General features: G+C 43.8%; 1 protein-coding gene across 14 annotated transcripts in view; it reads left to right on the top strand.

The window, feature by feature from the left end:
- The window catches only part of LOC110506206 (neogenin), a 214,967-nt gene that overhangs the window by 190,960 nt on the left and 7,887 nt on the right, over positions 1 to 16,120 (top strand). For 9 of the 14 annotated variants that reach the window (XM_036981361.1, XM_036981357.1, XM_036981350.1 and 6 more), the window contains exons 18-25: positions 4,063 to 4,201; positions 4,846 to 4,953; positions 5,374 to 5,568; positions 7,211 to 7,243; positions 7,423 to 7,488; positions 13,663 to 13,801; positions 15,150 to 15,388; positions 15,694 to 15,786. In XM_036981361.1, the coding sequence (XP_036837256.1) occupies positions 4,063 to 4,201; positions 4,846 to 4,953; positions 5,374 to 5,568; positions 7,211 to 7,243; positions 7,423 to 7,488; positions 13,663 to 13,801; positions 15,150 to 15,388; positions 15,694 to 15,786 (1,012 nt within the window). The remainder of the gene's footprint in view (positions 1 to 4,062; positions 4,202 to 4,845; positions 4,954 to 5,373; positions 5,569 to 7,210; positions 7,244 to 7,422; positions 7,489 to 13,662; positions 13,802 to 15,149; positions 15,389 to 15,693; positions 15,787 to 16,120) is intronic. The other 5 variants (XM_036981362.1, XM_036981358.1, XM_036981351.1 and 2 more) reach the window with 4 other exon arrangements.

Here is a 16,120-nt window from a genome sequence, read left to right as displayed (position 1 = left end):
CAGTCCTTCCCCATCTACATGCCACAGTCCTTCCAATCTACATGCCACAGTCCTTCCCATCTACATGCCACAGTCCTTCCCATCTACATGCCACAGTCCTTCCCCATCTACATGCCACAGGCCTTCCCATCTACATGCCACAGTCCTTCCCCATCTACATGCCACAGTCCTTCCCCATCTACATGCCACAGTCCTTCCCATCTACATGCCACAGTCCTTCCCATTTACATGCCACAGTCCTTCCCATCTACATTCCACAGTCCTTCCCATCTACATGCCACAGTCCTTCCCCATCTACATGCCACAGTCCTTCCCACAGGCCTTCCCCATCTACATGCCACAGTCCTTCCCATCTACATGCCACAGTCCTTCCCCATCTACATGCCACAGTCCTTCCTCATCTACATGCCACAGTCCTTCCCCATCTACATGCCACAGTCCTTCCCCATCTACATGCCACAGTCCTTCCCACAGGCCTTCCCCATCTACATGCCACAGTCCTTCCCCATCTACATGCTACAGGCCTTCCCATCTACATGCCACAGGCCTTCCCACAGTCCTTCCCCATCTACATGCTACACAACAGAGATGTTCAGCACTAACGTTTATAGTCTCTCTGAAAAATGGAATATCTTTAACAAATAAATTGCATTGATTGCACTGTCATTAGTCAGTGCACTGCATTCACTCAGGTTGTGAATGTGGCATAGTATGGTATACAACACAGAAAGACAAACCCTTCAACTAGGTGTAAGAGATGCTATAGCATCCTGCCCCTAGCTCAATTAAGATCATTACTTATCTCCCTCAACAAGATTAGGTGTGTGGTGGGGGGTCAGAATACGAATAAAGGCTGTGTTGTTTCATAGGTGGTTAAACAAGGACAAGGACAAGACAGAGGTCTGGGGAATGGGGGCCTGACAGTGCATTCTGAATACAGACTGTTCTGATTCAGCAGTTAGTCAATCCCTATTCTGAACATAGAGACTGCTGTATCCATCACCTAACATGGGACTCAAGATTCAGAATTTTTTAAATGTTTTATTTAACTAGGCAAGTCGGTTAAGAACAAATTCTTATTTACAATGACGGCCTACCAGGGAACAGTGGGTTAATTGCCTTGTTAGTCTGGTTATTGAAAGCGGATGTAGATGCTAAAAGGCTAGTCTGGTTATTGAAAGCGGATGTAGATGCTAAAAGGCTAGTCTGGTTATTGAAAGCGGATGTAGATGCTAAAAGGCTAGTCTGGTTATTGAAAGCGGATGTAGATGCTAAAAGGCTAGTCTGGTTATTGAAAGCGGATGTAGATGCTACAAGTCTAGTCTGGTTATTGAAAGCGGATGTAGATGCTAAAAGGCTAGTCTGGTTATTGAAAGCGGATGTCGATGCTAAAAGGCTAGTCTGGTTATTGAAAGCGGATGTAGATGCTTCAAGGCTAGTCTGGAGCGACTGCAGTCACTGTTAGCGCAATGCAACACATTTAGGACAACCAGGTGATGTTGATGCTAATTAGGGGTTGGGGTCAATTGCATTTCAATTCGGTCTATCCAGGAAGTGAATTGAATTTGAGAATTGCTAAAAATCCAGTCGAAATAAATGGAGATTTTCAAGTCTGAAATTAGAATTTTGAATCATCTCCTGAATTGGCTGGATTGAAATGGAATTGACCCCAAACCTGTTAGTCACCCTGTGTTGTTTTGTAGAAAGGCATTGTTCACACTGGACAATTATTCTCACCTTGTTGTGCTCGTCCCAGCTGTCAGAAATGCCTTCCTGTTTCTCTCACACACACACACACACACACACACACACACACACACACACACACATATATATACACACACACACACACACACAGCGTGTACCTACATTATTGAACAGATGGCTCCTCTCCACTCAACTAAAAGGATAGGATGTTTTTCTCTCTGTGACATCCTGGATGACAGATTTGTCTTGTTTAGTACACTACAGGACGTGGCTAGCATCACTGGGACAGGCTATTTAGAAAGCTAGGACCTGAACTAGCCTTCACGAGGAGACTCTGACTACCCAGGGTCTAGATTAGACTGCTGGGCGTAGTGAGGAAATGGGTTTAATAAAGTGATCAGAAGTATTTTCATCGCTGCTCGTCATCTTGTCTTTATTCAAACGGTGTCCACTGTTTTCATGTTATACCAACTACGTTTCAGGTGTTGTTTTGGGATAAATAGCCTTCATTTAGTTTATCCAGCATTTTTTATGTACAGAATGTATTCACACCCCTTGACTTACTCCACATTTTGTTGTTACAGCCTGAATTCAAAATTGATAACATATATATATGTATATATATAGTATTCACACCCCTGAGTCAGTACTTTTGTAGTATCACCTTTGGCAGTGATTACAGCTGTGAGTGTTTCTGGGTAAGTCTCTAAGAGCTTTCCACACGTGGATTGTATAACATTTACCCATGTATTCTTTTGTAAATTCTTCAAGCTCTGTCAAATTGGTTGTTGATCATTGCTAGACAACCATTTTCAGGTCTTGCCATTCGATTTTTAAGTATTTTAGATTTAAGTCAAAACTGCAACTCGGCCATTCGGGAACATTAACAGTCTTCTTGGTAAGCAACTCCAGTGTAGATTTGGCCTTGTGTTTTAAGGTATTGTCCTGCTGAAAGGTGAGTTCATCTCCCAGTGTCTGTTGGAAAGCAGGCTGAACCAGGTTTTCCTCAAGAATTTTGCTTGTGCTTAGCTTCATTCAGTTTCTTTTTTTATCCTGAAAAACTCCCCAGCCCTTAACAATTACTAGCATACCCATAACATGATGCAGCCACCACTATGCTTGAAAATATGTAGAGTGGTACTCAAGTATTGGATTTGCCCCAAACATACTGTTCCTAGGCCGTCATTGAAAATAAGAATTTGTTCTTAACTGACTTGCATAGTAAAATAAATAAATACATATAACACTTTATATTCAGGACAAAAATGTAATTACTTTGCTACATTTCTTGCAGTATTACTTTAGTGCCTTGTTGCAAACAGGAAACATGCTTTGGAATATTTCTATTCTGTATAGGCTTCATTCTTTTCACTCTGTTATTTAGGTTAGTAGTGTGGAGTAACTACAACGTTGTTGATCCATCCTCAGTTTTCTCCTATCACAGCCATTAAAACTCTGTTACTGTTTTAGAGTCACCATTGTCATGGTGAAATCCCTGAGCGGTTTCCTTCGTCTCCGGCAACTGAGTTAGGAAGGACGCCTGTATCTTTGTAGTGACTGGGTGTGTTGATACACGATCCAAAGTGTAATTAATAACTTCACCATGCTCAAAGGGATATTCAATATAGTTTTTTTCCTTTTTTTAATTTACCTATCTACCAATAGGTGCCCTTCTTTGCGAGGCATTGGAAAACCTCCTTGGTCTTTGTGGTTGAATCTGTGTTTGAAATTCACTGCCGACCTGAGGGACCTTACAGATAACTGTATGTGTGGGGTTCAGAGATGAGGGACCTTACAGATCATTGTATGTGTGGGGTACAGAGATGAGGTAGTCATTAAACAATCATGTTAGACACTATTATTACACACAGTGAGTCCTTTCAACTTGTGTGACTTATTAAGTTAAATGAAAAGCTGAACGCTTGAAAGTCTAAGTATTCAATTTATTTGTTATGGGAAGCCTAAATAAGTTTAGGAGTAAAAATGTGTTTTTTTTGTACTTTGTACTTTGACATTATGTGTTGGAAACACTCTGATGGGTTTGGTCAGTGACAAAACATCTCAATGGAATCCATGTTAAATTCAGGCTGTAACAGCAGAATGTGGAGCAGTCCAGGGGTGTGAATACTGTGAAGGCCCTGTATTATTCATGGCTCTTTATTTAAAGATGCATGGAGCAGGTTTCTGCTTTGAAGCACTCTGGTTCTGTTGGTCTTGTGGTCAAAGTCTGTACCTTCCATTATGAACTGTTTTTCTGTGTGTACTGTGTGTGTGTGTCTGCGCGTGTGTGTGTCTGCGCGTGTGTGTGTGTGTGTGTGTCTGCGCATGTGTGTGTGCCTGCGTGTGTGTTTTCAGACGGCCAACACCACCAACCTGAGCCACATGGTGACGGGCCTGAAGCCCAACACGCTCTATGAGTTCTCTGTCATGGTGACCAAGGGCCGGAGGACCAGCACCTGGAGCATGACGGCCCAGGGAACCACCTTTGAGACCAGTAAGAGCACACATACACAGGCATACCGAGTACATACACACACACACACACACACACACACACACACACACACACACACACACACACACACATACACAGGCATACCGAGTACATACACACACACACACACACGAAAGCATCTTGAATGAAGTTTGTGTTTTAACATGACTACACAGAATATCCTGGTTCTGTCAAAGCTGATTGTCGTGGGTGTTTGTCATTGACTGCTTTTCTCTGATATGTGGCAGGTCTCCTAGTGATTAGAGCATTGGGTCAGTAACCTATAGGTTGCTAGTTCGTGTCCCAGAGGGGAAAGAAAATCAGAAAATCTGCCCTTGAGCAAGGCACTTACCCCTAATTGCTCCTGGGTCGCCAGCAATAATGTCTGATCCCATGCCGTGACCCTACTCTCTGAGGGTGTCTCAGGGGAGTGGGATATGCAAAAAACACTTTTCCATTTCAGGTTACACACACTGGTACAGGTTACACACACTGGTACAGGTTACACACACTGGTACAGGTTACACACACTGGTACAGGTGTCAAACAGTAATAATATAAGCAGACCCTATTTGATGTCAAAGCCAAGCGTTCCCTCATTAATGGCCTTGTTCCCATACTGACTTTCTGTTTGACTTTCACAGTTCCCAGCTCGTCCCCCAAAGATGTGACTGTGGTGAGCAAGGAGCTGAAACCACGTACCATCATAGTCAACTGGCAGCCCCCCTCAGAGGCCAATGGAAAAATCACAGGTGAGACCACACACACTCTTATCAGGTTTATTCAGAGTCAGAGAAACAAGTGGTCTGAAACAGTTCTCTAACCTTCTCCTCTCCCCCATCTACCTCTATCTCCTCTCCTCCGATCTCTCTCTCTCGCTCCTTTCCATCCATCTCCCTCCTTTCCCCCATCTCTCTCCTTTCCCCCATCTCTCTCCTTTCCCCCATCTCTCTCCTTTCCCCCATCTCTCTCCTTTCCCCCATCTCTCTCCTTTCCCCCATCTCTCTCCTTTCCCCCATCTCTCTCCTTTCCCCCATCTCTCTCCTTTCCCCCATCTCTCTCCTTTCCCCCATCTCTCTCCTTTCCCCCCATCTCTCTCTCTCTCTCCTTTTCCCCATCTCTCTCCTTTCCTTTTCCCCATCTCTCTCTCTCTCCCCCTATCTCTCCACTAGGCTACATAATCTACTACAGTACTGATGTGAATGCGGAGGTGCATGACTGGGTGATAGAGCCGGTGGTGGGCAACAGGTTGACCCACCAGATCCAGGAGCTGACTCTGGACACCACCTACTACTTCAAGATCCAGGCCCGTAACTCCAAGGGCATGGGCCCAATGTCAGAGGCCGTACACTTCCGCACCCCCAAGAGTAAGTGTGGGGGGGGGGGGGGGGGGAATCCCTGGAGGTTGATAGGCTCTGAAGGGGGGGGGGGGGGGGGGAATTCCTGGAGGTTGATAGGCTCTGAAAGGGGGGGGATCCCTGGTGGTTGATAGGCTCTGAAAGGGGGGGGGGGGGGGATCCCTGGAGGTTGATAGGCTCAGAAAGGGGGGGGGGGGGGGGTCCCTGGAGGTTGATAGGCTCTGAAAGGGGGGGGGGGGGGATCCCTGGAGGTTGATAGGCTCTGAAAGGGGGGGGATCCCTGGAGGTTGATAGGCTCTGAAAGGGGGGGGGGATCCCTGGAGGTTGATAGGCTCTGAAAGGGGGGGGGGGGGGGATCCCTGGAGGTTGATAGGCTCTGAAAGGGGGGGGGGATCCCTGGAGGTTGATAGGCTCTGAAAGGGGGGGGGGGGGGGGATCCCTGGAGGTTGATAGGCTCTGAAAGGGGGGGGGGGGATCCCTGGAGGTTGATAGGCTCTGAAAGGTTGAACGTTGGGATGATTGTATTAAATGTTCTTATTGGTTGAGTTATTAATATGCGTTATGATGGGCTGAATGGTCAAGATTCAAATAATTATCTTAGCTTCTCTTCACTGTAGCTGGCTGCATTCTCAATCCCTTTTCTATAGATGCTGGTAAAGAACATACCATTCTGTTGAGCCGAGCCTGCCCTCTCTCCTGCTCTCGCTCTCTTTCTCGCTCTTTCTTTCGCTCTTTCTTTCTTTCGCTCTCTTTCTTTCTTTCTCTCTCAATCTCTCCTAATCTCTCCCTCTCCCCTCTCTCTCTGTCTCTCTCTCCTTTATTGATGCTCACACCTGCTTGCCTTACCCCTCCAATGCTGTACCCTTTACCCCTCTCTCTACCACCCTCTCTCTCTACCCCCTCTCTCTCTACCCCCTCTCTCTCTACCCCCCCTCTCTCTATCCCCCTCTCTCTACCCCCTTCTCTCTCTACCCCCTTCTCTCTCTACCCCCTTCTCTCTCTACCCCCTTCTCTCTCTACCCCCTTCTCTCTCTACCCCCCTCTCTCTCTACCCCCCCTCTCTCTCTATCCCCCTTCTCTCTCTATCCCCCTTCTCTCTCTACCCCCCTCTCTCTCTCTACCCCCCTCTCTCTCTCTACCCCCCTCTCTCTCTCTACCCCCTCTCTCTCTCTACCCCCCTCTCTCTCTCTACCCCCCCTCTCTCTCTACCCCCTTCTCTCTCTACCCCCCTCTCTCTCTCTACCCCCCTCTCTCTCTCTACCCCCCTCTCTCTCTCTACCCCCCCCTCTCTCTCTATCCCCCTTCTCTCTCTACCCCCCTCTCTCTCTCTACCCCCCTCTCTCTCTCTACCCCCCTCTCTCTCTCTACCCCCTCTCTCTCTCTACCCCCCTCTCTCTCTCTACCCCCTTCTCTCTCTACCCCCTTCTCTCTCTACCCCCCTCTCTCTCTCTACCCCCCTCTCTCTCTCTACCCCCCTCTCTCTCTCTACCCCCCTCTCTCTCTCTACCCCCTCCTTTCTCGCTCTACCGCCTCCTTTCTCGCTCTACCCCCCCCTTTCTCTCTCCTTCTCCCACTGCTCTCCTTAACTCCTCTAACCAGTGTTTGCTTTGTATTTTCTCTCCCTGGCTACTGTCTCCTTTGGCCTGTTTAGCTGAATCCTCTGACAAAATGGCTAATGACCAAGGTAATTCCCTCTTCCCTTCCATTCACTTCTTCTCAATGACTGATTGACTGTGCAGATTGTGTTCTTTTTCCTCACTCACGTGCCTAAAGCCCTTCATCTGCGTTCTGGTAAGGTGAAATAAGTCAGGTAGTATTTAATTAACTGGGTGTAATAACTGCTGGTTTTGTCTCCTCTCTCAGCCAATTTGCCAGTTAAACCAGGAAGTAACCAACCACCTCTTGACCATGGCTTTGGGTCTTCACACGGTAATGGCCTTTTCAGGTCACCATTGTCCATTCTGATTTGATCCACTCAATTGGCTGCAGTGTGGGTACATTTCATTCCACCTCCATAAATGGATGTTAGTGTGAATAGGGCTTTGTTCAGTTCCATGGTACATTGGATTCATTTCTGGACCGAAGCTGAACTGGAATTGACACCAATTCTGCATTGAGCACTAATGTGTTTCTCAGCTAAGAGAGTGTGCAGGAACTGAACAAAGCCCTATTCACATAAGTAGCACTTTATTTGGATAGTTCTAAGTAGATGGTTTGTAGATGTTCAACTGTCAACATCTGAACTAACCCTTATCCTAACCTTAACCTTTACCTTAACCCTAGCCCTAGCACTAACCTTAACCTTTACCTTAACCCTTATCCTAACCTTAACCTTTACCTTAACCCTTATCCTAACCTTTACCTTAACCCTTATCCTAACCTTAACCTTTACCTTAACCCTTATCCTAACCTTAACCCTTATCCTAACCTTAACCTTTACCTTAACCCTTATTCTAACCTTAACCTTTACCTTAACCCTTATCCTAACCTTTACCTTAACCCTTATCCTAACCTTAACCTTTACCTTAACCCTTATCCTAACCTTAACCTTAACCCTTATCCTAACCTTAACCCTTATCCTAACCTTAACCTTTACCTTAACCCTTATCCTAACCTTAACCTTTACCTTAACCCTTATCCTAACCTTAACCTTAACCCTTATCCTAACCTTAACCTTTACCTTAACCCTTATCCTAACCTTAACCTTTACCTTAACCCTTATCCTAACCTTAACCTTTACCTTAACCCTTATCCTAACCTTTACCTTAACCCTTATCCTAACCTTTACCTTAACCTTTACCTTTACCTTAACCCTTATCCTAACCTTAACCTTAACCTTTACCTTAACCCTTATCCTAAACTTAACCTTAACCTTTACCTTTACCTTAACCCTTATCCTAAACTTAACCTTAACCTTTACCTTTACCTTAACCCTTATCCTAACCTTTACCTTAACCTTTACCTTTACCTTAACCCTTATCCTAACCTTTACCTTAACCCTTATCCTAGCCCTAAACTTAACCTTTACCTTAACCCTTATCCTAGCCCTAAACTTAACCTTAACCCTTATCCTAGCCCTAAACTTAACCTTTACCTTAACCCTTACCCTAACCCTAACCCTGAACTTAACCTTTACCTTAACCCTTATCCTAACCCTAAACTTAACCTTTACCTTAACCCTTATCCTAACCTTTACCTTAACCCTTATCCTAGCCCTAAACTTAACCTTTACCTTAACCCTTATCCTAGCCCTAAACTTAACCTTTACCTTAACCCTTACCCTAACCCTAACCCTAAACCTGAACTTAACCTTTACCTTTACCTTAACCCTTGCCCTAGCCCTAACCCTGAACTTAACCTTTACCTTAACCCTTATCCTAACCCTAAACTTAACCTTTACCTTAACCCTTACCCTAGCCCTAACCCTGAACTTAACCTTTACCTTAACCCTTATCCTAACCCTGAACTTAACCTTTACCTTTATCCTAACCCTAAACTTAACCTTGACCCTTATCCTAACCCTAAACTTAACCTTAACCCTAGCCCTAACCCTAAACTTAACCTTAACCCTTATCCTAACCCTAAACTGAACCCTAACCCTTACCCTAACCCTAAACTTAACCTTTACCTTTACCTTTACCTTAACCCTAAACTTAACCTTTACCCTAACCCTAAACTTAACCTTTACCTTAACCCTTACCCTTACCCTAACCCTAAACTTAACCTTTACCTTAACCCTTATCCTAACCCTGAAATTAACCTTTACCTTAACCCTTACCCTAACCCTAACCTTTACCTTAACCCTTATCCTAGCCCTAAACTTAACCTTTACCTTAACCCTTACCCTAGCCCTAAACTTAACCTTTACCTTAACCCTTACCCTAACCCTAACCCTGAACTTAACCTTTACCCTAACCCTAAACTTAACCTTTACCTTAACCCTTACCCTAGCTCTAAACTTAACCTTTACCTTAACCCTTACCCTAACCCTAACCTTTACCTTTACCTTAACCCTTACCTTAACCCTAAACTTAACCTTTACCTTAACCCTTACCCTAGCCCTAACCCTGAACTTAACCTTTACCTTAACTCTTATCCTAAGCCTAAACTTAACCTTTACCTTAACCCTTATCCTAACCCTAAACTTAACCTTTACCTTAACCCTTATCCTAACCCTAAACTTAACCTTTACCTTAACCCTTACCCTAACCCTGAACTTAACCTTTACCTTAACCCTTATCCTAACCCTAACCCTAACCTTTACCTTAACCCTTATCCTAACCCTAAACTTAACCTTTACCTTAACCCTTACCCTAGCCCTAAACTTAACCTTTACCTTAACCCTTACCCTAGCTCTAAACTTAACCTTTACCTTAACCCTTACCCTAACCCTAACCTTTACCTTAACCCTTACCTTAACCCTAAACTTAACCTTTACCTTAACCCTTACCCTAGCCCTAACCCTGAACTTAACCTTTACCTTAACTCTTATCCTAAGCCTAAACTTAACCTTTACCTTAACCCTTATCCTAACCCTAAACTTAACCTTTACCTTAACCCTTATCCTAACCCTAAACTTAACCTTTACCTTAACCCTTACCCTAACCCTGAACTTAACCTTTACCTTAACCCTTATCCTAGCCCTAAACTTAACCTTTACCTTAACCCTTATCCTAGCCCTAAACTTAACCTTTACCTTAACCCTTACCCTAACCCTAACCCTAAACCTGAACTTAACCTTTACCTTTACCTTAACCCTTGCCCTAGCCCTAACCCTGAACTTAACCTTTACCTTAACCCTTATCCTAACCCTAAACTTAACCTTTACCTTAACCCTTACCCTAGCCCTAACCCTGAACTTAACCTTTACCTTAACCCTTATCCTAACCCTGAACTTAACCTTTACCTTTACCTTTATCCTAACCCTAAACTTAACCTTGACCCTTATCCTAACCCTAAACTTAACCTTAACCCTAGCCCTAACCCTAAACTTAACCTTAACCCTTATCCTAACCCTAAACTGAACCCTAACCCTTACCCTAACCCTAAACTTAACCTTTACCTTTACCTTTACCTTAACCCTAAACTTAACCTTTACCCTAACCCTAAACTTAACCTTTACCTTAACCCTTACCCTTACCCTAACCCTAAACTTAACCTTTACCTTAACCCTTATCCTAACCCTGAAATTAACCTTTACCTTAACCCTTACCCTAACCCTAACCTTTACCTTAACCCTTATCCTAGCCCTAAACTTAACCTTTACCTTAACCCTTATCCTAGCCCTAAACTTAACCTTTACCTTAACCCTTACCCTAGCCCTAAACTTAACCTTTACCTTAACCCTTACCCTAACCCTAACCCTGAACTTAACCTTTACCCTAACCCTAAACTTAACCTTTACCTTAACCCTTACCCTAGCTCTAAACTTAACCTTTACCTTAACCCTTACCCTAACCCTAACCTTTACCTTTACCTTAACCCTTACCTTAACCCTAAACTTAACCTTTACCTTAACCCTTACCCTAGCCCTAACCCTGAACTTAACCTTTACCTTAACTCTTATCCTAAGCCTAAACTTAACCTTTACCTTAACCCTTATCCTAACCCTAAACTTAACCTTTACCTTAACCCTTATCCTAACCCTAAACTTAACCTTTACCTTAACCCTTACCCTAACCCTGAACTTAACCTTTACCTTAACCCTTATCCTAACCCTAACCCTAACCTTTACCTTAACCCTTATCCTAACCCTAAACTTAACCTTTACCTTAACCCTTACCCTAGCCCTAAACTTAACCTTTACCTTAACCCTTACCCTAACCCTAAACTTAACCTTTACCTTAACCCTTACCCTAGCCCTAAACTTAACCTTTACCTTAACCCTTACCCTAACCCTGAACTTAACGCTTATCCTAACCCTTAACTTAACCTTTACCTTAACCCTTATCCTAACCCTAAACTTAACCTTTACCTTTACCTTAACCCTAGCCCTAACCCTGAACTTAACCTTTACCTTAACCCTTAAACCTAACCCTTACCTTTACCTTAACCCTTACCCTAAACTTAACCTTTACCTTAACCCTTACCCTAACCCTGAACTTAACCTTTACATGAACCCTTATCCTAACCCTAATCTTAATCTTTACCTTAACCCTTACCCTAACCCTGAGCTTAACCTTTACCTTAACCCTTAAACTTAACCCTTACCTTTACCTTTACCTTAACCCTAGCCCTAACCCTAACCCTGAACTTAACCTTTACCTTAACCCTTAAACCTAACCCTTACCTTAACCCTTACCCTAAACTTAACCTTTACCTTAACCCTTACCCTAACCCTAGTCCTAAACTTAACCTTTACCTAGCCCTAACCCTAAACTTAACCTTTACCCTGATCCTAAACTTAACCTTTACCCTAACCCTTAGCCCTAACCCTAAACTTAACCCTTACTCTAGCCCTTGCCCTAATCCTAAACTTAACATTTACCTTAACCCTTGCCCTAACCCTTTACCTTTACCTTAACCCTTGCCCTAACCCTAAACTTAACCTTTACCTTAACCCTTGCCCTAAACTTCACCTTAACCCTTAACCTAGCCCTAAACTTAACCTTTACCTTAACCCTAGCCCTAAACAGAACCTTTACCCTGACCCTAAACTTAACCTTTACCTTAACCCTAGCCCTAAACTTAACCATTACCCTGACCCTAAACTTAACCTTTACCTTAACCCTAGCCCTAAACGGAACCTTTACTTGAATCCTTACCCTAGCCCTTATCCTAACCCTAAACGGAACCTTTACTTTAATCCTTACCCTAGCCCTAAACTTAACCTTTACTTTAATTCTTACCCTAGCCCTAAACTTAACCTTTACTTTAATCCTTACCCTAGCCCTTATCCTGACCCTAAACTTAACATTTACCTTAACCCTAGCCCTAAACGGAACCTTTACCTTAACCCTTACCCTAGCCCTTATCCTAACCCTAAACTGAACCTTTACTTTAATCCTTACCCTAGCCCTAAACGTAACCTTTACTTTAATCCTTACCCTAGCCCTTATCCTAACCCTAAACTTAACATTTACCTTAACCCTAGCCCTAAACGGAACCTTTACCTTAACCCTTACCCTAGCCCTTATCCTAACCCTAAACAGAACCTTTACTTTAATACTTACCCTAGCCCTTATTCTAACCCTAAACGGAACCTTTACTTTAATCCTCATCTTAACCCTAAACTTAAACTTTACTTTAATCCTTACCCTAGCCCTTATCCTAACCCTAAACAGAACCTTTACTTTAATCCTTACCCTAGCCCTAAACATAACCTTTACTTTAATCCTTATCCTAACCCTAAACAGAACCTTTACTTTAATCCTTACCCTAGCCCTAAGCCCTAAACGTAACCTTTACTTTAATCCTTACCCTAGCCCTTATCCTAACCCTAAACTTAACATTTACCTTAACCCTAACCCTAAACAGAACCTTTACTTTAATCCTTACCCTAGCCCTTATTCTAGCCCTAAACGGAACCTTTACCTTAACCCTTACCCTAGCCCTTATACTAACCCTAAACAGAACCTTTACTTTAATCCTTACCCTAGCCCTTATTCTAACCCTAAACGGAACCTTTACTTTAATCCTCATCTTAACCCTAAACTTAAACTTTACTTTAATCCTTACCCTAGCCCTTATCCTAACCCTAAACGGAACCTTTAATCCTTACCCTAGCCCTAAACTTAACCCTTACTCTAACCCTTACTCTAACATTCACCTTAACCCACATTCTAAACCTAACCTTAGCAAGCAGTTGCTTATCAACAGATAGTTTGTTGATAGTGTGACCATCCATGGAGCATCTATATGGGACTATCCACATAAAATGGGACAGAAGTAATTCATGAAATGTAATCTAACCCAAACCCCTTATACAAGTCTCCTATTGGTCTGAAATATTAGTCATCATTCTAAAAGAAGTGTAATGGGAAATTAATGAATGAACACACAAATTAATTGTTAAATATGCTATTTGATCTCCAATGAGGACATTAATTATTATGTGGATAAATAGGATTTTCTTTCTCACCTCTCTGGTCCATTTTGTTCCAGGAAAACCAGGAATTACAGGAAGTGGGGACAACCACATCCTGGTCATCGTCGTCATCATCTCTGTGGGAGCGTTCACCATCATTGTGGTGGTTGTGGGGGCCTTCCTCTGCACACGACGCACCACCTCCCACCAGAAAAAGTGAGCTGGTGCGCTGTAGCAATAATGTCTCTTAGGTCACTAATGTCCCAGCCAATACCAGACCAACAACACAGGGTTATAACACACACAATACCTGAGAGGAGCAGGAATGTCTGCTTTCCTTTTTCCACCTACCTTTCCTTCTGTCATCTTTCACTTTCCTTTCCCTACCACTTAATTTGATTCCCCCTTTTCAACCGACATCACCCCTCCCTTCAACCGACAACACCCCCCCTTCAACCGACATCACCCCCCTTCAACCGACAACACCCCCCCTTCAACCGACAACACCCCCCCTTCAACCGACAACACCCCCCCTTCAACCGACAACACCCCCCCTTCAACCGACAACACCCCCCCTGAACATCTCTAAAACTAAGAGCATTGTATTTGGTACAAATCATTCCCTATGTTCTAGACCTCAGCTGAATCTAGTAATTTAATGGTGTGGTTGTTGAACAGGTTGAGGAGACTAAATTACTTGGCGTTACCTTAGACTGTAAACTGTCATGGTCAAAACATATAGATTCAATGGTTGTAAAGATGGGGAGAGGTCTGGCCATAATAAAGAGATGCTCTGCTTTTTTGACACCACATTCCAAAAAGCAAGTCCTTCAGGCTCTAGTTTTGTCTAATCTTGATTATTGTCCAGTCGTGTGGTCCAGTGCTGCAAGGAAAGAGCTAGTTAAGCTGCAGCTGGCCCAGAACAGAGCGGCACGTTTTGCTCTTCATTGTAATCAGAGGGCTGATATACATGCCAGTCTCTCTTGGCTAAGAGTTGAGGAGAGACTGACTGCATCACGTCTTTTCATAAGAAACATTCATGTGTTGAAAATCTCAAATTGTTTGTATAGTCAATTTACACACAGCTCTGACACACACACTTACCCCACCAGACATGCCACCAGGGGTCTTTTCACAGTCCCCAAAATCCAGAACAAATTCGAGAAAGCGTACAGTATTATATAGAGCCCTTATTGCATGGAACTTCCTTCCATCTCAGATTGCTCGAATAAACAGCAAACCTGGTTTCGAAAAACAGATAAATCAACACCTCATCGGCAAAATAACGCTCCCCTATTAGATCTTGATTGATATGTAGGCTACATCTGCTTTTAAAAAAAAGATGTATGTAGTTCTGTCCTTGAGCTGTTCTTGTCTATTAGTGTTCTGTATTATGTCATTCTGTATTATGTCATTCTGTATTATGTCATTCTGTATTATGTTTTGTGTGGACCCCAGGAAGAGTAGCTGCTGCTTTTGCAACAGTTAACGGGGATCCACCTCCCCCTTTTCAACTGACATCTCAACCCCTAACCCCCCCCCTTTCCTCTTCTCTAACCCATAGGAAGCGGGCGGCCTCCAAGTCGTCCAACAGCTCCCACAAGTACAAGGGCAACTCCAAGGACCTGAAGCCTCCAGACCTATGGATCCACCACGAGCGGCTGGAGCTCAAGCCCATTGACAAGTCCCCCGAGCCCAACCCGGTGATGACTGACACCCCCATCCCCCGCACCTCGCAGGACATCAACCCCGTGGACCCCAGCCTGGACAACAGCCTGCTGCAGAGACGGAACTCCTACCGAGGTCAGATTGATGTAGTCAGTTTGGGGATTCCTTTGTCTGTGTTTTGAAGAGGCAGTGTCTTTGTCGTTGTCATGCTAAACATTTCCTGCTTTTCATACATTTAACATTTCATACATTGTGTTTAGAGGGAAGAATCACCACTAACCAAACACAGCCTCACGACTGAGTCACAGATTTCTCTCAGGAGCCAGATTACCAAATCCTTCGATTGTTCCTGTCAATCCAAGAACAGTTAGTTACATTTTCAGACGTTCTTCATTCAGAGTCACTACCAATAGTGATCAAGGAAAAACTCTGACTTGCAGGCCACGAATCAGAAGACAGCATATCTGCGCTGGCAGGGCGCCGGGGGATGCGGCCTAAAATGATGATGCCCTTCGATACGCAGCCCCCCCAGCGTAAGTGTGTGTTTGAGATCTGTGCTCTCATTGGTCAATACACTGAGGTCAATAGATTATTTACCACTCAGACTATCGTACTGTTCAGCTGAAAGGAAAAGAATATGCTGGTTTCTCCCTCCCGTGATAATGCACTACAGTCAATAGACTGAGCGCACTACAGTCACCATGTGGTTCTATAGGATCTGTTTCTATATTTTAGCCTTCATCTCATTTCAGTTTAACACATTCATTCACTACCAAATTATGCTGCCAATTCAAATGTCCATCAGACGCACTCTGTGGAGTTATTGTATACGTGTGTATGGTTAAATACTACTGCTTTATGGTGTCA

The sequence above is a fragment of the Oncorhynchus mykiss genome, chromosome 6, assembly GCF_013265735.2.
Source record: "Oncorhynchus mykiss isolate Arlee chromosome 6, USDA_OmykA_1.1, whole genome shotgun sequence".
NCBI classification, from domain to species: Eukaryota; Metazoa; Chordata; class Actinopteri; order Salmoniformes; family Salmonidae; genus Oncorhynchus; species Oncorhynchus mykiss.
This window is presented reverse-complemented; position numbering and strand designations above follow the sequence as displayed.